This window comes from Perca flavescens, chromosome 7, assembly GCF_004354835.1.
Source record: "Perca flavescens isolate YP-PL-M2 chromosome 7, PFLA_1.0, whole genome shotgun sequence".
NCBI classification, from domain to species: Eukaryota; Metazoa; Chordata; class Actinopteri; order Perciformes; family Percidae; genus Perca; species Perca flavescens.
The window spans coordinates 28110552-28136300 of record NC_041337.1 but is presented as its reverse complement, the minus strand read 5'-3'; the positions used below and the strand labels follow the sequence as shown (position 1 = coordinate 28136300).

Genomic DNA, 25749 nt, shown 5'->3' with positions numbered 1-25749 from the left:
GAGCCTGGGTTTGTTTTGCTAGCTGTTGAGAGCGCGCGCGGGTGGAATGGGAGAAAAGAGCATGGGTGATGTAGCAACGGTGAACCATGCAGATACATTCCTTTCTGTCTGAAATAGAGATATACATCTTATGCAAGTGGAAATGACACTAACAGCATATGTTTACAAAAATGTCTGTTCCCTGCCTGCCTGGCTTTGGCATTTGTCCTCCTCAAAAACAATTTGCATAGAGATAGAGAAGCCTGTGCTGATGTTAATGTACATTTTCAATAAAACAGATGATGGTAGGAATGTGTTATGATGTCAGCTAAGAAGAGACTATGACTCTGTTAACCCCCCTTCTTGAAAAACAAAAAGCCCCTTCCAGACACCCCTCAAAGCATTATGGGTTATGAAGTGAAAGAGCAGTGATTTACCGACAGGCTCCTCTGCCCCACTGGCCTCTGTTGGGATGCCGCTACCCGCTTCCTCTTCCTCCTCTTCTTCGGTCTGGTCGTCCCCACTCGGCTCCCCGCTTCCCGAACCGTCGAAGGAGGACGCAGCGGCGGACGGAGCAGGGCTGCTATGGGAGGAGGAGGAGGAGGTGGTGGTGGCAGCGGTGGACTTCGGCGGCGGAGGCTGGATGTGGTTGGGGTGGCGGCGGTTTGCTTGGTTGTGGATGAGGGTGGAAAAAGGGGTGGTGGTCGGGGGCCGCTCTGTGGTATCGGTCTCTTCCGTCTGTGGAGGCGGGATGGCCCACACCATGTCAGGGTGGAAAGGGGCGGGGGTGGTGATGGTGGCGGCAGCGGTTGGGCTGTGGGTGGTGGCTGAGGGGTTTGGGGTGGGCCGGTCGGCCGGCTCAGAGATGGTTTCTGGTGGAGGGAAGGGGAGGAAGCAAGGAATGGATGAATGACTGAGCAAAGATGAAAATGTTTGATTACGCTTCACCTAACTCCATTACAACCTCGGAAATCACACCAAAGGAAATAAAAACATCATTAGCCAATAAAGCATAACAAAGCCACTTAATGATTATTACAACCTACTCTTGACAATAACTTTTTACCTCTGCATCTACTGATGATTATTATGTTCTTTTTAATCTTCTAACCCTTCTCCCTAATGCTCAACAATGTCATTATGAAATTGCATTAAAAAAGAACACACACACACACACACACACACACACACACACACACGCAGCCTCCCGTTTTTAAAAGCGACCTCTGATTAAAAACCCTGCAATGGATGAGATGTCAGGAATCTTTATCTGACAAACCTTACTGTAAGTAATGAAAGTGCATCCATATGCAGAGTGAATATGGAATATGCCAACAAATGACACCCACAGTTATATGCCTGCAGATGAGTAATGTTGCCCAGACAGGGTTAAACTACTCCAGTTGGTGTCAATGCATAGTGCGTAGTGTGTTTGTGCTTGCGTGTGCACACATATGGCATGTGTTTGTGTGCACAGTATGCATTTTCGTGTGTTGCATGCATGCTGTGCCAATGCCTATGAATTGTACATCCATATTCAAATGCTGCCCTCCAGTAGCAAAGCTTTAATCACCAACAGCCAGTGCCTCCGGTGATGAATGATTGATAGAAATGGGGCAAAAAAAGCCGGCTTTAACTCTGGCTTCAAAGACGGCACACTGCTGCTTGCAGAGAGCATGAGCATCCGTCAATGCCACCACAAACACACTGCTGTCAACAGACATGCACAAACACACACACACACACACACACACACACACACACACACACACAAAAAAACACTCCAAATGAGGGAGTGACAAGAGGCTCTCTGCACAGAGACCATCATTACCAATGCAGAAAGCGCTGGTGCAAAAGGACAAACTGTCTGCGATAAAGGAACGATAAATAGGACAAAAACTCCTGAGGGGGAGAAGGGAGTTGGCAGGGAGATGCTACGTAAGTGCGCACTTCAAATTTAGCCGAGGCAAGCAGGCGTGACAATACTGTCGTTCTTCCTTTACTTCTTTACGTCCCACGAGTATAGATGTGTGGGTGAAATGAACAGAAGATTTTTTTAAATCCTATACAGTAGATTTGCGCCTCATTAGGATTCGCCTAACATTATGGGTAGGAATTAATTACACTGCTATAATCGGCTATTTGATCGGCAATTATTCACCGAGGTGTGAAATGTGATACCTACTGAGACGGCAAAAAAAGACTGGGAGACGAAAGGGGTGTCAGCTTAAAGCTCAACAGATATTTGTATAGAGAGAGATTTGGAGTGGGGTGCATCGAGCAGTGATGCTATCACCGCGAATGGTGGCATGCCTTGCCTTTCCTCTTGGCTACACCTGTCAGTCAGGTGCCAAGCTTAGCGTCAGGCGGCTTGCTCCCTTGGAAGTACCAAATGTGTGTTTGGGTGCGTGTGCATATCTTGAGAAGCTAGCTCCGTGACACGGGATAAGAAAAGAAAAGAACACACAGCTGAAAGAGGAAAGAGGGACTGGCAGCACAGTCTGTTCAGCTGATGCTTCTCTTAATCAGGTTTAACAGTCCATTTTCAGTTTTGTGGGCTTTTTTTTCCTCTCTGTGGAGCAATGGACAGTTGTGTCACAGGATGGAGAAGGAAAAAAATAAATCATTGTCATCTTGGCTTGTCTCAGCTGTGTAGTTATTGTTGAAAGGTGGTTATTAAGATTGTTTGTGTTGTCAGCTGGGCTCAGTGAGGAGGAGTTGGAAGAGAAATCTGGACACAGGAGAGTGGAGGGGAAAGACAAAGGAACCAGAGAGCCAAGAAGAAAATGATAGGGACAAAAGGCTAAAGAAAATGGTTAAAATCAGAAAGAAAAAAACAGGTTAACACAGCTAGCAGTGGTAGAGTATGGGAATGCAAACAGTAGAAACAGAATGAGGGGTTGTGTAATGAGAGAAAAATCGCAGGACATGGAGGAGAGATGGTGAAGGCAACAGACCTTAACATGCAGGCGGAGGGCTACCGATGCCATATGCTGGCATTCGTTGCCAATTTGCCGCAAAACTACAGGTGATAACACCATATGGGGGAGGCAGACCATTGCCAACTTGGTGGCCATTTTCCCCCGGTGCCTGAATTTGCTCATCGGTCCAAATGCCCGCCCTCCCTCTGGTGCATGGTACAGTAGCTCTTGCATTTTGTTGCTGGGTTTCTCAGATATTGCTTAATCTTTTGCTGAGACACAGCAAAAGAAGCGAGAAAAACTCCTCCCTATACTCCGTGGCTGCGCTCCCTTTTGAGCTTGGATACTTTCTGGGTAACATCACAGTACGCTGCAAGCTCTCTGTCACAAGCAGAAACGATTTTAAAGAGCTTCTTCTGCAGGATTGTGGATTTTCCTTTAGCCAGCCCATTAGTGTCCGACTGTGCAGCAGTAGTCACGCTCTGTGGTGTAATAAAAAGTTGCGACGGATTAATGGTGTAAAAAAGGGATCAATATTAACTAATTTACTGTATATAGGCCCTTGGCATTGCTCTCCTGTCAAGCCACATGGCAGCTCGATGAGCATTAGCATGCCACAGCGCTTAGGCCGGGTGTCTGGAAGCACTGCATGTAAACAGCGGGAGGGAGGGCAGGCAGGGCTGCGCTGTGGTGAGGGGTGGAGGCAGAGCAAATGCTAATTCGCACCCAGCCACACGTGAAATGAGCTCGAGATCTAACCCCCAAGCCGACAGCGGCGGAGCAGCTACCCGCAGTGTGACTGCATCCGGGGGAAGAAATTAAAAGATCCACTGTGGCTGTCGGCGGGCCCGAGCGCTCGCCTGTCTGTTCCTCCCCTGAGGGTTTAACAGGGAAAAGAGTCCGCTGTGAGGCGTCTTCTTGCCTTCTGTGTGCAGCAATGCTAGGTGAGGGATTACACACAACCCACATCTCTATTGCCAGGCAACAGAGGAATGTGAAACCAGACTGGATTTTGGCTCCGCTAACCCACGGCACTGAATTTGTAAGTACCAGATGTTCGGGGACTTATCAAAGCCTTGTCGATCTCTTGCCGAGCATATTTGGATTCTTTATCTGCGTACCTGCAACTGCAATTCAACGCAGACCATGTCAACAGCCTTGCCTCCTATGGATATGACCTAGTTTGTGTCTGACAAAGAGTGCTCAAGGGAGATGAAGAGGACTGGTAAATCTGTGCCCACTGAGCAAAGACGTGAATGAACATTTTTCCACCCAAACATGCGAGACACCTGGCAGTGGCTCATGGCCAGAACCACACAGCTGGCACTCCTCTTCCCTACTGAGCTTGCTGGCGGTCTCTCTAGAACCCTGTTGTGACGCAAGCTGGCAGTCAGTACGACAACTTCACTGTACATGAAAACCGTGGCCTTGGCGCGTGTCCCAGCACCTATTACACCGATCCAAACAATGTCCATCAGCATCTGGACCAAGGGGCAAGAGTTGTACCTTTTACTCAGCGCACATGTTCTCGACATTCGCCGTCATACTGAAGCAGCGTTGTGTTGCTGGCAGCGTAAAGCTGCGCAGAGATTGACGCATTTCCCAACAGAGGGGGGGGGGAGAGAGCCAAATCCCAACAGAGGGGCGAGAAAGCAAAAAAGGAAGTGTCATTGCTGTCATGTGGGATCGCAAGACTCAGACTCCAGTCAAACTACAGATCCGTTGGTTTTAAAACGCTTTAAACATCTCTCTCGTTCTTATTTTAACTTGTCTCCAGAGTCGTGTATGATTCTGCTCTCACCTGCCAGCTCACAAGCAGCGCTTACTTTAGTGAAATGAACTAAATATTTGCTATAAGACAATCTTAATCAAGAAGCTTGAGAAAGTGCAGTATTACAAACAATGCGAATTCCGAGAAGATAAATTAAATGCAGACAACTACTTATATGTGACTATGATATTATCCATGAATCATCTAGCTCTGGGGAGTTTACTCCCCGGAGTCCTTATGTTTCTTCTTTGCAGAGCTATGCTCTGCGATTCTCTGCATTTCCCGGCCGCATCCTGCTGCGTCCTGCTGCATCCGCAGCATCCACCCGTGCTCTGCAGCGCCACGTTACATCCCGCAACGCCCTGCTTTGATGTTCCTATGCACAGAGTAGTCAGGATCCGGTATAGGAGACTGCACTACTCAGTATGACACGATGTGCCCTGCTATGACATGAACTTCCACGATAACCTTCGAAGTCACTGTGACTTCTAATGTGACTGTTATCACCACTGTTCATCACGCCCCCAACCGGCCCCGTCAGACACCGCCTACCAAGAGTCTGGGTCTGCCGAGGTTTCTTCCTAAAAGGGAGTTTTTTCTTGCCACTGTCGCAATAGCCACTGCTAATGCTTGCTCTTGAGGGAATTACTGTAATTGTTGGGCTTTTGAAATTTATAGAGTGTGGTCTAGACCTACTCTATCTGTAAAGTGTCTCGAGATAACTTTTGTTATGATTTGATACTATAAATAAATTGAATTGAAATTGAATTGAATCAGAAATGTGTCTTTTGAAATAAAATATTTGGAACTTGTGTAATTGTTGTAAATGTAATAAGTGTAATTTCCACCACTGTTACAGTATTATGTGCAGGTACCTTCTTGAAGTCTTGAAGATACAAAATTCAAGGGTAAATGTGCAGACACATTGCTGTGACTTTACTTTCTGACACAGAGAGATGAATCGGAGGAGAAACAGCAGAAGGAAGATAATTCGGGGCCCATGGCACAGCTCATTATCTTTTGATCGGGGCCTGACAACAGTTGGCCAATCATGCGACGCGTGATGCATGGAGGCTACGACGGGGCTCACCTGTGCACTGTCCAAAGTGTTGCACTGTGATGTCCTTGTCCTGCCTACAGGCTATGGTCCTCAGCTGGCACTGGTCGGCATAGGTCACCCCATCTGAGCCACACACCTGCTCCACAGTGACAGAGACGGAGAGAGGGGAGATGGGAACACATGTTAACTCCCTGTAGGCCACTGAAACAATGTCTTTCTGTTGCAAACTTTGGAGTTTAAACTATGTATTTCTTAAGTGCAGACAGTTTTAAAAGACGTACCTTGGTTTTGTTTTTCTCATCGCAGTCAGGTGAAGGGCACTCGCAGTGGGCTTGGTCGTTCACCTCAATGCAAGTAGCTCCAAAGCTGCACACTAACTCTTCACATGAAGTCGGGGCCTCAGGACCTGCAGGAGAAATGGGTTTGTGTTGTGACACCTTCCGTATTGTCCCATAATCAGTACAGTTTATAGCTGCTAGTGGCAATTGTGTGAAAAGCAATTGTGGAGCTAAATTAGATACAACAAGATACATTTGCATGCATTGAATTGAATGCTAAACTTTCACAATTGCATAACTTTTGCTTACGTTTAATAAGTAAGCAGAAATTCGGCCTGTTAAACGGCCATGAAATTGGCTTCTCAAAATCTGAATTAATTCATATTATACACTGTATATTAATAGTATAGTAATAGTACAGCTGTTGTTGCTTCATAGTTAACCCCACTTTTTCTGTATGTTGTCATTGTGTTAGAATGGATAACGGTGGTTATATTTCAAAATCAGCAGTCATTTCATTGTATGCCTCCAATGACAAAGTGTCCAATGTCTTTTTCTTCATCTTGCCAACACAAGATCTTTCTACAGGACAGTGTCAGCACTAGTGTTAGTGACTCGGGTGCCACAGAGCTGGCCTTGCATAGAGCCAAAACCCCTGGCCCTTCTCACCCTACTCTGGTCAATTTTAAAATGTGCGTAGGAGTTAGGTACAGGCTGCGAGACAATGTTTCATTACTCTGTAAGTTTGTCTCCTCTAAGTGACTGACCTGTTTTAAGTCTATTCAAAACCACAGAAGTGCAGCTGTAATATAATCACAAAATTGTCTAGTAACCTGTGAGTCACACTGTGTGAATTATTCATGCTTTCATAGATCACAGCATTTTGCTTAAGCTGCCTTACTGAGAGTTGTGTAAAGGTGTGCACTCAGGATATTTTGGCTCTATTTTTCCCTACAGATCCCTCCCAGAGCTCTCCAAAGGAGCGTTTGAAGCCTTGAAGTTGCCGCAGCAAGAGTTGCAGCCGGGGAGCCCACCATCCACCTGCCAGGCTGGGAGTGTGGGGTCTTTGCATTGTTGCAACATCACAGAGGCTTAAGAGTAACCCCCCCCCATCCCTTGGCTCCTGCTTTCATGTGCTACCACTTCTCAGTACCATCTCTTTTTATCTAGCAGTGTGTGGGGGGCAGAGCTCCCCACCACTGTGCCGGGACTGCTGGCTTCATTAAGCGTTTGACTTGCAGTCGATATCTGATGGTGCATCTTAATCAAGAAGCTGCAGGCCCTCGCAGCAGGACCTAACCTTTCCTTCAACCGTCTTTTTAGCTTAGTGCAATCCCTGGTGCTGTTTTTATTATTAATGGAAGTAATTAACAGTCCTTACGCAGAAGTATAAACCTACACATACAAGTATTGTGAATCGTCCAAAATGGAGTAGAAAAGAAAATATCACTGGGCGATGTGCCACACTCAAGTATTCTCCAAATCACTATCGATTATCACCGTGCAGCCACTCCCTCCGTGTGCCAGTGAACCAGATGGATGTGAAAAGCAGACAGAGAAAGAAGTGGCTGCTACGGGGGCTGATCCACGGATCAGACGAGTGACAGACAAACACTTTTTGAACGATTCGAGAAAAGTGTTTGTGCGGTTCGTTAAACGCTCCACCGGTTGCCTCGCTACTCTCTCTTATTACCTTTGTCGCAGCCGTTCATGCCCATCTTGCTTCCATCTGGACACACGTTGCACTTCATGCCCTTCACTCCCGTCTTGCAGGAACACAGGCCCGACATCTGCTCGCAGTCGTCCCGGACCGAGCCTCTGGCGTCGCAGTTACACGCTGCCATGGAGATGTAGAGGGGACAAAAAAAGGAAAAGAAAGACTGATGAGAAAACAAGTGTCAATTAGGGACAACGAGAGGAAGAGGGATACGAATAGCTTGGTTTATAAAGTGTACAATGTGCCTCTGAACTTTGCTTGAGATACATCTTGGTCATTGAGTCAAGGGTTAGCAATAGTTCACCCAGCCTTAGGGGCCATGGAGGGTTGAGGAGGAGTAACAGAAACTCAAGAAAACAACCCCAGGGAAGGACACCAATCCCATCATGTTCCTAGAATCAACGATGTGTGTTTTTTTTCTCTCCTCTCCTGCTAAATGTGGTATTGGTGTGCAGTGTGCTGTCTGCTTGCTGTGGGTAAACCTTGTTAAGGTCAGGCCACGGGTGAGGCGCCTGCAGGCTTCCTGCTGTTGACTGAAAATGCTCTGTGGCGCTAGGAGCGTATGTTCTATGATACCTCAGCGGCAGGACACGAGCTGGTCACCATATTGCATTACACCAACCCCAACAAGGGGTCCCGACCCCTGTTCTTCACTTGAATACAAATGAAAACTGTTCATTCAATACAGCTTTGACAGGACCAAAGGACACGGGAGGATTTCTTCTACAAAACCTGCCATCAAATAGTGTAGCTGTATATTAAAACGTAGATAGTTCATCTAGTAGATTATTTACTTTTTAAGGTCTACGCTGAGATGAGGTTTTATTTGTCCAGGTTTTGAGATATCTGCCTCAAAGGGTTTTTGGCACAATCTAAATACTATGAGTGAAATTTTTGTTAAACAATGAGGTTTAAAAACTTTAACATCTTCCCCAGAACCAGTTTCCCTGTTACTCTGAATACCCAGAGATCTACTGATTATCTAGAGAGTAACTAGGACATTGTTTCACGACAGACACAGTCCTGTTGAATTTTTCAAATGTTATTTTTCAATGATTTGATGACCAACTCAATTAAACAAAATGAATTCCAGTCACGTCCAATAGAACCACATTCTTCAATCTTAACACTGTTACATTCTGCCTGAAACTCTTCTGTATGAACATCCATTACATGTAAGTTTGTCCAAGGAAGAGGGATCTTTCCTCTGTTGTTCTACCTGAGGTCCGTCTCTTTTCCCCCTTTCAAGTTTTTTTTGTGTGGATTATAAAAGCCCTCTGAAGTGTGATTTGTGATTTTGGGCTATGCAAATAATAATAATTGACTAACAGCAGAAATGTCAGCGACCGATATCTCCTTACCAAATTAAACCACAGTCCTCTGCATGGCTAGATACCACTTGAGGTGAATGGGAAAACATTTTTTTTGTATTTTTTTATTTTTATTTGTGTGAACTGAACCTTTATGGAAATAAGGTGTAAGGATGCCATAAGCATTTTTTGGGAAGTAACAAAAAGCATATACACAGTGTCAAGCACTGCAACACATTACTGCTCTCACTGTTGAAGCCACGTGTAATGGTACAGTACGTGTGCTCACTCAGTGCAGATACAAAGAAGCGATTTCTTACGCGTGCAGCCACTCATGTTCTCTGTCACAATGCCACGGAAGTTCCAGAAACCCGGCTCGCAGCGGTCACACTTCTGTCCCCCGACTCCCGGCTTACAGGAGCACTGGCCGGAGGCTGGATCACACGTCCCCTTGTAGGAGCCGTAGACATTACACTGACAGGTACCTGAGGAGAACAGAACAACATGGGTGTCACTTTTAACTTCTACTGCAATTCCTCTGCAATACATATCGCTGGTTTATACTTTTGTAACTTTGAAAGATCATCGCATAACTTACAACAGCTGAATACTGCTTACTTTGATGGATATTCTGCAAGATTTATGCTTGGCTCAAATGTTGAGTAAGATCTATTCCACTAATAGAAAGGTGGATAAAGCGTGCTTAGGTGAGTTTCCTCTTTACTAAATCTCTGTATATCCTTATTTCTAAGTCTGCATTTTCTCCATCCATACTGTATCCCCTAGCTAACGGCTTGCTGCAGCATTTTCTCCCCCATCTGTGTGTGCTATCATTCGTCAAGATCATCAGATGGAGAGATTTTTCTGTTGATATGGTGCAACATTATCATAATTATTCTTTGGATTAAGATGAAACATTTTCAGTTCTGCAACTTTGGTAACGTAATTGCAGTCAAGGACAATAAGTCCCACATGCTGAAATAGCCTGATAGTATCTAAAGCTTTTTTTTTTTTTTTTTTTTTTGTGGGCACACAACAAACGCAGGGCACATTGAAGTTTAAGGGTCAACAGGGACGTAGAGGAGGACTTACTGGGACATCCTGCCAGTCCGACTCCCAAGGCGGCCGTCACGTTGTCGTGGCAGCAGCCGTACACAGACAGGCTGCAGTGCTGGGGTGGCGTCAGCTCAGGCAGAGATGTGGCTGAAATCGCTGATGAGGTAGGAACAAAAAGGAAGGGGAGATGGCACAAGGAGAGAAAGTAGAACACCAACATTTGAGTGATTATGGTGAGGAGGGGTTTGTTGGGGGGGGGGGAAATAAGACAACACAATCTCCGAACAACATGTAACTTTTTGCCAACAATGGGATTGGCTCGAGGGGCAGAGGTGGAGAGGCTGGCAGCCGCCTTCAAGATAACAATTCTATTTGCTACTTTCTCCACAATGGCTCAAAATCAGGGAGGAAATGATGCTATTACCTCCAGAGAAAACAAACAATGGCATTGCTGGTGAATGCGCGGCAGCTGACATTTACCACCTACTAGGAGGCATGTTCTCTTCATTTGTTCTTGTCTAATATTACGGAATTGCACAGCCGCCCTACAACCTTCCAAACAGAAAAAAAAGCCTGCTGCATAATGTGAAGGGATGAGCAAAGCGGTTTCTTCCAGTGCACAGTGTGCGGAGAGCGCCTTTGTCTAAGGATGCACCAGCCTTCGAACTAGTGTGACAGCTCTAAACAAAGAACTATATTCAACAAAATAAAAACAAATGTGTTCCCGAAACCTGGCACTGGATTAGAGCAACAAAACATACAGTGGGAGGAAAAGGAGGTTTGTTTAATGGCCATGTCAGAAATAGCATTGTTTAAATTCACTCCAGGCTTTGGAGTGAAAAGTAAAGTTGTAGAGATAGAAAGCAGAAATTGTCCCCTCCCTTTTTCTTTTTCTTTTTCTTTTTCTCCCTGTCTCTCTATATTCCCCTCCCAATCTCTTTTTCTTGTGTTGCTCATTTAGAGTTTGGAGGCTGGAGACACACAGGAGCCATAAATCACACTGTTACTGGTGTGGATATGAGCCTCAGCCTAATGGTGATAACTCGGCTCGCTCTTTTTCCAGTGCTTTCCCACTCCAGCGATGGGCTTTGGACACAGTTCATTTAACTTGCCACATTCCAGCGCTCCATTCAGCTATCTGTACTGAGCCTATTAGGGCAAGGAGAACCTTTAATTGCATATGTTCTTCCACCCTTCAAGGGTTTTTCTTCTTCAGTGGCCATTGTCCGGCACAATGCAGCTCACTGTGACGTGCAATATTATCCTCACATTTTCAAGGTCCGCTGCAGTGATTATAGCTGGCCTTTTATATTCCTGTAAGGGCACATCTGCATGTGTTTGCTTGTCTAGTAAACCAATAAGAATTTCTTTGGATTTTACTAAATTCCCTGACCCAGATTTTAGTTTGCAGGCAGCTACAAAGGATGGTTTGAAACACTACTGTATGAGAGGTAAACTCTACAAATGAGCATGCAGCAGATGCCACTGTTGACACTGAATTCAAAGATGTGAAGTTTTATATCTAAAAAAAAAACAAGGTTGCTTTCATGCTCAGCTAGTGAGAGCTGGCATGTTTAGATAAGTTTCTGGAGTTGAGGTCAAATGAAGTTTCTCCTTACACAGCTAATGGGGAGGGCAGTGAAATTCCCCAAGATCTAAGTTTTTCCACATGCCAATAGGAGAGGAGAGCCCAGAGCTCTCGTACCCATAGAGGGCTCTTCAAAAAAGGATTGATTATCCATGGATGGTAGAAGAGCGTGACAGTCAGTGCCCAAGGAGGCCAGCTTAGGAAGGAGAAGAATCTTTCGGGGATATGTATGAAAACACTGGCAGCTCCCTCTTTCAACTCTCTCCATCCTCCTCTATGTTAGACCCACGGGGAATCAAACAGGCTGGAATGATCACACAAAATCCCTTAAGTGCCTTTTGCTCTGCTCCCTGGCCTGTGCTAACAGCAAAGCAAAAGCTCTTCATTTAACATAGCCATGGAGAAGAAGGCTAACCTTTGCTACTTAGCCACTGATCTGACAACTATCCTGGCTGATAAATGCTAGTCATTTCCATGCAAATAGAGGGTTCTTATATTAAAGTAAGTGAGGTAAAGTGGTATCTGGAGGGTTAAGAAGGAAGCTTGTGAGCACAAGTTTAATGGTTTAAATTGTTAGAACGTCTAGGCAGGAAAAGTGAATCATTATTGCTATCAGCTCCATCCATTCGTGTACCCGTGAGAAATAATCTTATCTCTGCACACTAGCCAGCCACAAAGGACCGGTCAGTTTCCAGATATGAACGAGAGCGAGTGTTGAGTCAACTTTCCCTGAGCAAATTACACAAACATACACATCGTATTTAAGCTTGACCTTCTTCACTGCATTTGCTTATGGCTTTAGTGGTCACACTGCAAAGAGACAAACCAGAATTATATTCCAACTACAGACTATTACTACCCCAGGAATGGATGAAATGAGAAGAGAAATGGGATGTCAATGACCATGAGTCTTGGTGAGGGTGCTTCTGCGCACTGTTATGCCATTAACTCTGAGTGGTGTAATGTACCGACCTGCACAGGGTCCCTGATTCTGAATCAGCAAGTGCTCTTGTTTCTCACATCTGGCCTTCTTCAGCTGGCACTCGTTGCTGTAGTTTTTTCCATCTGAGCCACAAACCTACGAAAGAATAACATAAAGTTGAGTATTAGACAAAGTCTGGTCGCGGTCTTCTGTGTTGTTGACACAGTTGTCATCACGTGACCCAAGTATGGAACTTCAGCTATGAACCAAAATAATTACGACAACCACCTGTTATCATGTGACCGAATTTCCAAACTTAGGTCATGTGATGACAACTAAGCCATATACATAACAATGGAGCAAACTGACACTGATGAAGACCATGAGATGTGGCTGAGAGCTCTGGGAAAAACGAGTAAGTGGTCCCTTAGTTATTTTTTTTTATTTTTTTGTCAAATGGCCTACATTGTTATTTCAGAACAAGTTACCCCACTCAGAGCTCCTACCAGTTGACATGACATGTTTTAGGACCATAAAAAACTAAACAAAAAACATTTTATTCAATTTTAAAGCTATAGTGCATAGTTTCTGTCGTCCCCATGAGGAATTCTAAGTAATGACAACAGCTCTGTTGGGGCATCCACGATACAAGCCTTACGTGATAGCGCACGCGCCCCCACCCCTCCTTGATGCAGTTGCTAGCAGCTAAGGAGGACAAGAGGATTAAAAAAACATGATGGACTCTTCAGAAGAAGTAATTATCTTCACTTGAGTTTCCACGCGGGAAAGTCACCGGGCAACACCATGTTCTGAACATAGCCATGCTGAGAAATACCAAGAGAGTTGTGTGGAGCTGATAGTCTTAATTAGCTTTGTATCCACTCATTTGGCAATGGCTTGAATGTAACGGACGTTTATTAATATCAAAAAGTGTTTTTTTTTTTATTATTGTATGTCCACTGGTTTTTAACACAACACATGACAGTGTCAGTGTTTTAAAGACCCAGAGAACTATGTCGAACCAAAGCTAGTTTTTTTGTCACGTTTTTCTTACTTCACTTTGAGATGAGCTTTTGCCACCAGGGTCCCCATAATGCTTTAAGTGATTTAAGTGGGAAGTATAATCTTGTGATGGAGTCGGTGAACTCCGAACCCTGATTTATTACTATTTTTTGTACAATTTGGCAAATTTGAAGAAAAACAGTTCTATTGTAACCAGAAATGTACCGACTACTATCACCAGGATTGCTTTTGATACTAAAGAAAATGTCAAAATTTGATGATAAGGAGGCCAAGATCTTAAAGCTTTAGTGCGTAACTTTTTGATATTAACGAAAGTCCGTTACATTCAAGCCAAATGAGTTGATACAAAGCTAATTTAGACTATCAGCTCCACAAAACTCTTTCCTTGGCTACTAGCAACTGCGTGGAGGACGGGTGGGGGTGGTGTGCGATCACGGAAGGCTTGTATCATGTAGATGCGCCGACAGTTTTGTTGTCATTACTTAGAATTCCTCATGGGGGAGACAGAAACTACGCACTATGGCTTTAACTTATAAGGAATGCTTTTGAACATAAATGATGTGCATTTATCCCTGATGAAGTGTGGAGATGCAGCTCTCATGTGTCTGGTGTTTCAATTTGACTTGAGTTTTTGACTTGAGGTTTCTGACAAGAATTGCATTAAATGTGTTTTAAGGGTTAAACCACGTGAGTGGCAGCAGTACCGGGTTGTGAGGCACACTTTGGCAGCTGAAGTCACAGACACAACGGTCGTCCTCTGCATCCTCGTCCCACGAGCCTCCAAACGTGCGACAGCGGTCCTGTTCACAGCTCTCCACGCCTGAGCCTGAGCCTCCTGAGCCACAGTCTGCATAATAAACACACCGTAAACACACAGTATCATTAATAAAACATACAAACACGCAAGGGGGATGCCACTTCATCAGTTCATCAGGTAAAAAACAGTGTCCTACTTACATTTCTCTTTACGTTAAAGCTACATTTACACTTTAGGAACATTACAAAGTGAGGATAATTTACATTTCCCTCGCGCTGGTGATGGCGAGAGGGAACCAAAGGCGCTGCTGGTTGTACAAGATAATGACCAACTGTAGTGAGAGAAGAGATTGACTAAATAAATTAGACACAACATCTCTGCACCACCAGTGAGGCATCCTTTTCATTTCAATTAAATCAGAGACAAAAAGGGGAGGGAATTATTAACTCTGGCCTCCAATTGTGCAGAGAGAATTGGTGGCAAGGCCTGCTTTATGGGTGCCTGCTTCCTGATATGAGAATACAACTAATTGCAAAGTGTTCTGTAAAATGTAATTATCGCCTGAAACTTTTAAGAAAAATGTCCCAGCAACTTTATAACTGTGACCCTGGAAGGCCTTTTATTTGTTTTAAAAGTGAACTTCTCTGGATCGAAGTGAGTTTGTTCCGGGTAAAAGAGGTAGCGAGGCCAAACGAAGTCCCAAAATCTCTATCCAGGATTTGTGTTGTTTCACAAAACCTTAGCACAAAGTAAGAAACTTTAACGCAAGGTAAGACACTTTTACACAAGGTAAGCAATCCATGAAGGGGGAAAACCTTTATGTGTGAAAAACAAATTTGGGGGCTGTTGCAGAGTGCAGGCAAAGAAAGAAAGGGGGAGGATCCTGCTTTTGAAGTTGCATATTTCACCTACAGTGGAACTCCTGAGGGAGAGGGTGAATGTGTGTAAAAGCAGGGAATGAAAGCATCAGCGCGAAAGATAGAGAATGGTAGAGAGAGTGAGAGGCACCCTGTGGGCTGGCAGAAAGTTCATTTGAAACACCTTGTTATTCAAAAAAAAAATAAATAAATAAAAACGGAAGAGACTCAAAAAATTTAGTCCAACTCATTCAAAGCTCCCTAATGGTGAAATCAATGTCATAGTGATAAGAGCATAACCCATCTCTAAAAAACAGACAGGTCACAGTGCCTTGAAGCCTTGGGCTGTTCTATGATATGCGTCATAAGCAATGGACTGTGACAGCTTTAAGTGGTCGATACAGTGGAGGGGCCTTCACTTCATTAGCAGTGGAGCTGGAGCTTTGTGTAGAGGCCAGGTCCCCCACAAATATCAGGACTTGTTAAGGACTCGCTCTGTCTCCATTTTAAAGCAGCAGAACCTACGACCCTAATGCCTTTGCTCGAATTTGCTGCTGTAGTTACTTATCGATTGGGAACCCACAGTCCCAGTTGAACACAACATTTCGTGACGGGGCTAATGCCTTTCGATTGCCAGTGACATTATCGCAGGTATCTGAAGGTACTTCAGATGTCATCTGAAAACAAGCCAGTTGACTCCAGAACAGATCCGAAAAGGGAATCAAAAGAACTAGCAGCAACCCGTATGTGTGTACTGCACGCCAGCTCAGCTGGATCCAACAAAAAGGGAAATGCAGGAGTAACCAATTCATATTCTGCTCAGGCCCCCCTGACAGAGACGAGATAAATAAATAAAAGAGGTAAGACATTAGAATGGAATAAATAAAAGTGAAGGGCGAAAGGGGGGGTCCTAATTAGCTCTTGCTCTTTGATGCGCCTGCCACCCGTGCTGCCTATGAACCTTTCAATTAATACATCCCCAGCTAAGATGGCTGCATCAGCTATTCTCTCTGCACTGCCCATCCGCTCCTTTTTACTCAATCATGTCAGAAACCAGAGTCTATTTAGTCAAGAGAGGTCTATTAAGAAGACAGAATTCAGCGGCGGTGAGAATAAAGAAAATGAATAGCATGAGAATAATGTCCAAGGAAGACAGTGAGGAAAAAACATTACAAGGATTAAACAGCGAAAAATAAATGAAGAAGTGATGGAGGAGATGCCGTCGTCAAAGCCATCTATAAGTGTTTGTTAAAAGGAAAAAGAGGAAGAAAAAGAAGAAGAGGATAAGGGTCAATAATAGAGGATAGAGAGGAGAAAATGTGTACTGAGATGCAGCCTGAAGACGTTAGGTCAACCAGATTAGTTGTGTCTACATCAGTGGCTCCTGGATATCATTGTGTTACCTCTTATAACATGACCTGTGCAAATGACAACTTGGACATCTATCATCTGAGACAAATCCTTCCTCACTGTGGTGTGTGTCACGGCAAAGATCGAAGATGACAATGGCCGTTGCCAAAGGCTGTGGAAGGATGTTCCTTTGTTTTCCCTCCATCCATCAGTCTGTCGTACGGCCTGCTCTTGACGGATGTGACAGCGTGTTAGTCCAAATAAAGTTTCCGCGAAATAGAGAGGGATGGAGCGTCACTCCCCGCGGGGGAGGAGGGATGGGGTGTTTGAAGATGGCAGAAGGAGTGAAGAAGTTTTGTTGCGTCAACAGAAGGTTACGAGCCCGGTGATGGATAGACCATGAAGGAAAAATCCGCTGATCTCACTCGATGAGCTCTTTTACCACCAAGCCACCCACTTTGCTTTTTTTTCCATGCCCTTTCATGTCTTTTGGAGCTTTATTGATCCGATATATGCGTTGTAAGGAGCGGGGCGTGGACGGTGCATCACTGTGTGATTCTGCACTCATAATCTTGTTTATTAAACGTCTATTCAATTAGAAAGGGTCTGGGCCCCCGTAGGTGATGCACTGCTCTCAGTTGCCACTTTGTCAGTGTCGAGAAAAGAAGCTGAGGCCAGGCCTACCCGAGTGTGAAATTAAACAGGTGATAAATTTCCCTGTATGGCCAACAGTGGGAACACTGTCATTTTTCATTACTGTTAAACAAAAGGCGGAAGAAAACAACTTCCATTTTTATGCTCTGTGGCCCCCTCCCCCCAGCAAGACTAATGAGGATGGTTTTTAAGTCAGGTCTACGTAAGAAAATAAATCATATGTTCCCTTCCTCTCCAGGCTTATCTTAGATATGAAGTATGAAGTGGGGGGTTGTGCATACCTGTGATGTAGAGCTTTGCTGCTGTCTACAATAGAGCCAGAAAATACAGTCGTCTTTGGTTTTATATATTGTGACAGACTGCTGTAATATGCAATATATACAATTTACTATTCTTATTGTTGTTTTGCCAAAACGTACCACCCATACATCTAGGTGGGGATAAATATATCAACAACAAATCCTCTTTACGATATGTAGCTAAAGAGAAGCATCTCACAGCCACACACATATATATATATATATATATATATATATATACACAGTATATTTTTTGGCATTTATTCCCCTTTATTTGACAGAGGACAGTGTAGAAATGGGGGAGCGAGAGATAGGTATGGCATGCAACAAAGGTCACAAGGCCAAACACTACCACAGACTTTGCCGTTAAATGACATGCACTGTAACCACTCAGCTACCAAGGTGCTCCCAAACAGATATTTCAAGGGGAAAAACAACAACTTGGTTTTACAATCACACGTGGAGGGGTTGGGTCAGATTTGAGGGGGCTGAAAAGAGCGGGGACAGAGGCTGGAGAATTCACCCCTGGGGTGAAGTTTATCGATTGCAGACAATCCCATTTCCACCCCTATCTGTGAAAGCATCGGTGCCCCTTTTGTCGAGAGGCACAATTTTGATGGAGAAGAGTGCAAAACGGAGAGAGAGACACGAGTGGGTGGGATGGCAGGGAGCGACGGGGAGCGAAAAAAAGAAGAACATTTCTATTGTATAAGCCGGATGGTTTTCTTTGAATCGAAATGAGCAAATGATGAAAAAAAGGAACGGAGAGAGAATAAAATCAGAAAAAAAAATACGCCATCAGGCACCACAAGCAAAGCAATGCCCTTGGGGAAGTAGAAGAGAGCATTTCTGCCTGAAGACAACAGAAATAGGACAGTGTGTGTAGATGTGTGTGTGTGTGTGTGTGTGTGTGTGTGTGTGTGTGTGTGTGTGTGTGTGTGTGTGGTGATAGTGAGTCTGCATCGCGGGCACACAGTTTCACATTTCTTCATGCTCCACATACAAAAAAGGTCAGCCGTCTCAGTCAATGAAATGATGTTAAATCGACCACAAGACGCTTTGGCGGGACAATTCGCCTCACAGGCCCAGGGCCAATTCGGTAGACAATGAAAAGAAAAGAAAAGAAAGAAACACCTCTGGCTAGCAATCAAAACAGAAGAGGATTCCTCTCATCTTTATTTGCTCTGTCCTCCATCCATCCCCTCTTTTTCTTCACCCCAGCCATCCCTCCTGCTGGCAGGTGTAATCTGTTCCCCTTCACACCTTGTCAGAGGAGGACTATTTTCACTGTGACGACCCATCCGCCACGGGGGAACGGCATCGCAGCCATCTGCATGACAACCAGAGGTTGGCATGTTGCTCCCTCCAGAGTTGTCCCCAAGACGGGGCCGAGCGAGGGACTTTTGATATCCTGCCTTGGTCTGTCAGCGCTGATCAAGACATGATTTGCACGGCGAATTAGATCTCATTTATTCAGAATGTGGTGGAACAACAGAGCTACAGGCGTAGAAATCCGGGATACTCACATTAAGAGCCATCGGTCACACACTTAAAAGCATAATTGGATGGAAGGGCTCGGTAAAATGTGTACTGTAAATTCTCAAATAAAAGCCCACACAAACCCCTAATAAAAGCAGAGTGAAATGACCTATGCTTTGATGGCTTATGGCTCACATTCTAGAGACAGTGGTGGCTTAAAAGTTAAAGAAGAGAGGTTTCCGGTTCAGACCCCAGATCTGTAGGATAAAAATCTGGGTGGGGAAAGTGAAAGAGCGGCGCTTGTCCCTCCCTCATTACCACCACTGAGGTGCCCTTGAGCAAGGCCCTTACCCCCAACCGCTCCAGTGGAGCTGCTCAATGGCCAGCAGATCAGACTGTGTTTGTACTGGGCAGCTTCCAGGTATGAATGTGTAAATGTGCGAATGTGACAGGTCGTCGTTGCAAATGAGAATTTGTTGTCAATCGACTTACGTGGATAAATAAAAGTTCAAAAAAAAGAAAAAAAAGGTAGATTCAGGAAAATGTTCATGTGATAACCCTACCACCGTTCTCATTCACTGATATACTTCAATCACTTGTACTTTTCTATTCTTTTGTTCGGTGTTAAGCTACTGTCAGTGAAACTTAACACTTCCTGCAGATATTTCACGTTTAAACCCTACTAGACAAAACGTTGTATGCCTTTAAGGCTTCTAACATCTGTTAGACAGTAGCTTAACACTGAATGCAAGTAGGACCGACAATAATTTGAATCTATTGAGACAACAAGTACAATGGGGGGAAGATCCTAGATCATAAACAACGAACTGCACCTGCATCAAGTAAGAGAAATAGCAGACAAGAAAACAGGGAGGCTTCTTACTAAGATATGATCAGATATAATCAAATAGGGTTGATTACAAATAAATATGAGCCTATCTGCAGGAGAAGTAACTTTTTCAGTGGTAGAAGGAGAAATAAAGTATAAGAAATTAAAGGTCCCATGGCATGAAAATGTCACTTTATGAGGTTTTTTTAACATTAATATGCGTTCCCCCAGCCTGCCTATGGTCCCCCAGTGGCTAGAAATGGTGATAGGTGTAAACCGAGCCCTGGGTATCCTGCTCTGCCTTTGAGAAAATGAAAGCTCAGATGGACCGATCTGGAATCTTCTCCTTATGAGGTCATAAGGAGCAAGGTTACCTCCCCTTTCTCTGCTTTGCCCGCCCAGAGAATTTGGCCCACCCATGATAGAGAGACATCATGGCTTTCAAACGAGCAAAGTGGCAGTTGGTCAAGGCCACACCCCCACCCTCCACCTTGCCCCCTCCTCTCTCCTCCTCAATAGCTAAATAAATGGCACATACTAAGGAAAGCTCATTGTGGGACTGGCTCTAGTGGCTGTAATTCTGCACCAAGGCTGAATTATGGGAAAGAGACTTCAGATACAGTATTAGGGGACCACTAAGGTCTATATAAAAGCATCCAAAGAGGACCATTTCATGGGACCTTTAAGTATAAGAGATGCACTTATAAAAACATAAATAAAAAAAAGACAGCCAAAGCATAAAAATATACAGCTGACCTGAACTCAATCACCCAGAAGTAATTTCTGTCCCTGTAATTCGTTTTGTTGATCGACACGCAGTATGACTTTCCCTTCATCTTTTTGCCAAGTTAGCCGGCTGGCATGCTGCTGGTGGCATTTGCAACCATTATTTAAATCCACACATGACTGGATACGGTATCACAGGTCAGTTGATAAAGATGATTACACCATTTCAATGGCCGATTGGTCAACATAATCACACCTTTCAAAGTCAATTTTCCTACCTTCATCACAGCTGCCGGGCTTCGCCACATCAATTCTCCTCTTCTGCATGCAGGTGGACGTGCGGAGTTCACACTCATTGTTATAGGTGGTGCCATCACTTCCACACACTGGGGAGAAGGCCTCGCCTGAGCACTGTGGGCACTCACACTTATTCTGGACACACCGGGCACCCCAGGCACAGACAGTGCTGCCACATGTTTCTAAATCAGTGCACGATGGGTCAGTGCAAAAAGAAAAAAGGAAAAATTCATGGAGTTGGTTTGATGGATTTCATTCACACCAGACCTTAAAATGCATCTTTAGATTATATACACTTAAATGAGATTGCTCTGGTCCTTTACTAATTTCCATGCATGTCAATTCCTCTTGTTATATTTCCCTCTCTTAAAACAGACATATACATGTTTCCTTAGTGATTCTCCATCTGTCCAAGTGTTAGAATATGAAGTGCCTGTCGGCCTTTTATTGTTCATATCCACATGTAATTAAGACCTAGAGTAAAAAAATATCACGCATTTTACTTAAACTCAGATCACCCGGAATTCATGCTTATGCCAAGAATCCTTCATATTCTTAATTTGCTGTTAACAAAAAAAGTATCACACACACACACCCACACACACACACACACACAAACACAAACAGTATAAATGTATGCATTACTTACTGCACTCTCCCTGGCTGACCACTCGGAGGTCCATCTGTTGTTTGCAGGCCCGCACGTGCAGCTCACACTCGCTGTTGTAGGTGCTGCCATCGCTGCCACACACAGGCTGGTTGGACTCCACACACTCCGATGCACACACACACTGCCCGCTCTGGGCATCACAGATTGCCCCGAAAGAGCAATTGGCACAAGACTCATCTAGATGGAGATAAGGAAGAAGGCAAAGGCTCAGTGTGTGTGTTTCAGGTATTTTTTTTTTTACAAGACTTCAGTGGCGAGTCAATGCTAATAAATACCCTGGACCTGGAAGTCCCTTTTACACTTTTCATATTTTGGTAGACTTAAATAAATCGGATCAAATGTATTGCAAGTCATTAATCTGCAAACACATTGCAGTATGTTACAAACAGTGCTGTGGCACCCAGTTATTTTTTTATTATTATTTTTTTTTATTCCCTTTTGTTTGTTTCCCCCTTCCTATGTGTGCTTGTGTGGGTGTGGTTTCGGGCAGAGCTTCCTTTAGTCTGATTATTCACTGCCTTCACGTGGTACAGTACTAGTCGGCCAATAACTCTCGAATGCATTACCAGTCTCTAGCGTGTGTGTGTGTGTGTGTGTGTGTGTGTGTGTGTGTGTGTGTGTGTGTGTGTGTGTGTGTGTGTGTGTGTGTGTGTGTGTGTGTGCATGTGTTTTCTCTCTTTGGCTTGTTGAGCTAATGTTGCCTGTCTGTTTCCTTCATTTCAAGATCCTCAAGCTTCGAGTTCTGTGCTGCCCGGAGTTTTGATTTTTGGGACGAAGATTTCCTCGGCTCAAGCCTGCCTGCCCCTGCTCTCAAGCCCAGCTTGGACCTGCCTGGATCAGCCCACGCCTCCTCTTGCCCTGAGTTTGAAAATCAAACAACTCAACCTCTAATTGCCTCGTCTGCTCTGTGGCCGCGCATGGGTCCGTATCACACAATACATAACAGCAATGCATTTCAATATTGTATTATTTTTATTGTACATATTAACAAACTAAATCGCTATAGGCACACCATTAACATTTATACACTTTTTGGTCAATATTAACGCAGCTTCTATCAAGAATGTTATTGCGGCTCAAAGATAGTTCTTAGAAGCTATTTACAGAAGCAGTAATCATATATTTAGTCATAGATTTCCAGTGATTTTAACATTCATAGTGTGAACAACAGCCATTTAAGAATTAATTGGTAAAGATTAGTTGTTGTCTTTTCCTGACAAGCTGTGCTGCTGACAGCTGGCGTAGTGCTTAATGATGCAGCGCAGCAGCACAGATACTAGAAGTGCTAGAGATGCAAAGTTTCCATACTGAGTGTAGATTCTGTTTAAAAATTCTGTCCACTTGAGGCAGATTCAATTGATTTGAAAAGGCACACACCTGTCTGTTAAAAGGTGTCATGGTTCATATGCATGTGTGAGAGCTAAAACCCCAGGCATGAAATAAAAAAAACTGATCGGCACAGGTATGAGGAGGAGGATAAGGCTGAAATTAAATAACTGAACATAAAGCGCATCAGACATTCTTGTGCAAAAATAGGAGTCTGCAAGAAGAACAACCATCTCTGCAGCACTGCATCAATCAGGACTATATGGGAGGGTAGAGTCAGGACTGAAGCTACTCCTAAGAAGAAGCCACAAGACAGGAAACAAATGAGAAGGCAAACGGGAGGCCTTGTATACAGACGGGGCTTGCAGTAGATGTGCCTCTCCCTCTGACACCAATTACACCTGGAGGATTGCATTAGCACAGCTCGCTCTCACATTCAATTAGGGGCAGGCTAATAACCGCTGCTGATTTAGCACTAATTGAGAGAGGCGAGACTGGCCGCTGGAACATTCCACATTATTATTATTCAGTTTATTGCTCATAAGAGTCTTTCATTTCCTTCATCTCTCTATCTAGTGCTGGCATCCACTCCCTTCTTGGATTGACAGCCTTGATTATGAACTTGACATGGCAATACAGAACAGAATATTGCCCGTAGGGGCAACATATTGTTTATTAGTAGACGGCAAATTTCTTTGAAGCCATACCTAAAATATGACATGAGCGGAGCATGCAGGATCAATGTGTCCGTTCAACCGCTGTGTACTTTTATTCTGGGGCTGGTTTGGGCTAGTCACCTTAATTCCAATTAAGGGGACTCTTTCCTCTTTCAGCATGACAATGCCTCTGTGCAGAAAGTCATGGAATGGTTTTGCAAGTTTGGTGTGGAAGCACTGAGCTGGCCTGCACAGAGCCATCCAACACTTTCGGGATTAACTGGAACACCGAATGCAAGCCAGGCCTCAGCATCAGTGACAGACCTCACTAATGCTCCTGTTTGCTGGAGGGGAGCAAATCCCTGCAGCCAGGTTCCAAAACCATGTGGAAGGCCTCCCCAAAAGAGTGGAGGATGTTTCACTGTAGCTGCATATTAATGCAGGCGTTTAACAATCACAAATGAGTGTAATGTTGGGGTACTCATATACTTTTGGCCATGTACTTTAAGTCTAATAATCAATGACTCAGGCTAAATAATAATCTATTGTCAATGATCAGATGTTGGTTTGGAGGTTTTGGCTGCAAAAGATAAAGAGAGGCTTTATAATAGCTCTGGTTTTCTGTGACAAAAATAAATAAACATAAAATATAAAAACGGTGGTCATGGCTCCTCTCTGGTTGCGGCAGCTATAAATCAGGAAGTGGCGGTGGTGAGTGTTGTCCTTTATCGGCCCCTGTGTCCTGATAGCAGCCTCGCTTCTTTATCAGCACTTGCCCCTCGCACCTGGCTCTCCACAGTGCCTGATCCTCCAGACAACACGTATCGCAAAACAGACAGAAAAGGAGGGGAGCTTCAGTTCAAAGCCAGAAGCAGAGGGAGAATTGTTGCTATTACGGGTAATGTTAAGATGTCGACTTTCTGTCATCTCAGATTCATCCATCCCCAAGTCTGTCATCACTAATTCTTTCAGTTTCAGTAAAAAACTGTATATTTCTTTCTCTGAAAGTAGACTTCACAACCTTAAAATGTTCAGACTTTAAAGTGAAGATTCTGGCAGGCTAGGCATTACGACAGTTTCTTTAAGTCTCATCTCATTCAAATTCACTTTCATGTCCACCAACGCAAGAACCTCTTCAGCCAGAAAAATTGCTCTCGTTCTGCCGGAAATTCCGCCGGATGTCACTCTTTTTCGGATGTCCGTTTTCGGGTTGTCATGTTACCTTCCGCTTTCTTTGTGTTGAAATTCTAAACTCCTATGGTTAACTGCTCCTCAGATCTCTGCAGGGTAAATCCAGACTGCAGTCTCCAACCAATCCGTCCAATCTGAGTTTTCTGTTGCACGACTAAAACAACCATTGAACGTGCACACGTTCCACCAAAACAAGTTCCTTCCCGAGGCTATTTTGCAGCGGCACCGTGGCTCCGTCCGGCGCTTAGCACCGCCCAAGACAATTGTGATTGGTTTAAAGAAATGCCAATACACAAGAGCACGTTTTTCTCCCATCCTGGATTGCTGCGCGGACTAGCCAGACCATCCTCCACAGCGCTGTTGAGGAAGGTCTGGCAATGCGAGACTAATGACAGGATAATACAAAGATACTTTACACTAATGTGGAATGTCCTCATATAATACCAACCTTCCCTGTATTTCCTGCCATGTTAACTATCAAGGCAAACTTTTTCCTCTTGCTGAGGACCTGCTGGAATTTAGTCAAGGTCGCCTTGAAGTCCCCTCGACCTAAAGTTGGGAACTGCTGATGTTTGTTCTTGTACTGTGACAGCTTCTCTTGTTGTATTTGTGGTTTTGGAAGTGACAGTGAGAAAAAGGGGCAGGTTGGTATAAAAGTGGCCTTGAAAGCATGAAGGATTGAGACATTGAGGTGAAAAAAACCCTAAAGTCCCTCCAGCTTTGTGGTGTTTTGTTGATATCCTCACTGGGGGAAAAAATGAATTGCTGTTGAGGGGGTTTGGGCGGAGTATTGCCCTCAGGATTAAGCAGAAAGATGTAGGCTGGTTAGAGTTTTGAAGGCTTGCAAACATGCCTCGGTGATAACAACTCCCCTGTCGATGCCTGCCTGGCCAGTACACTATTAACTCTGCCCCCCACTTTCTCTGCTCCTCCTCATCTTATTTACCTCCATCTCTTTCCCACCCTGCATTTATTACTTTCCCCTCCCCCTCCTCTGCCCTCCATTCACCGTCTCTCTCAGACCCCTCTCATG

General features: G+C 44.4%; 1 protein-coding gene across 2 annotated transcripts in view; it reads right to left on the bottom strand.

Moving 5' to 3' along the window:
• The window catches only part of agrn (agrin), a 269255-nt gene that overhangs the window by 40593 nt on the left and 202913 nt on the right, over window positions 1-25749 (bottom strand). For both annotated transcript variants that reach the window (XM_028582096.1, XM_028582097.1), the window contains 10 exons: window positions 21523-21720; window positions 20855-21055; window positions 14330-14472; window positions 12653-12758; window positions 10129-10248; window positions 9357-9521; window positions 7703-7846; window positions 6013-6137; window positions 5762-5867; window positions 417-851 (listed from right to left, as the gene is read on the bottom strand). In XM_028582096.1, coding sequence (XP_028437897.1) covers window positions 417-851; window positions 5762-5867; window positions 6013-6137; window positions 7703-7846; window positions 9357-9521; window positions 10129-10248; window positions 12653-12758; window positions 14330-14472; window positions 20855-21055; window positions 21523-21720 — 1743 coding nt within the window. The remainder of the gene's footprint in view (window positions 1-416; window positions 852-5761; window positions 5868-6012; window positions 6138-7702; window positions 7847-9356; window positions 9522-10128; window positions 10249-12652; window positions 12759-14329; window positions 14473-20854; window positions 21056-21522; window positions 21721-25749) is intronic.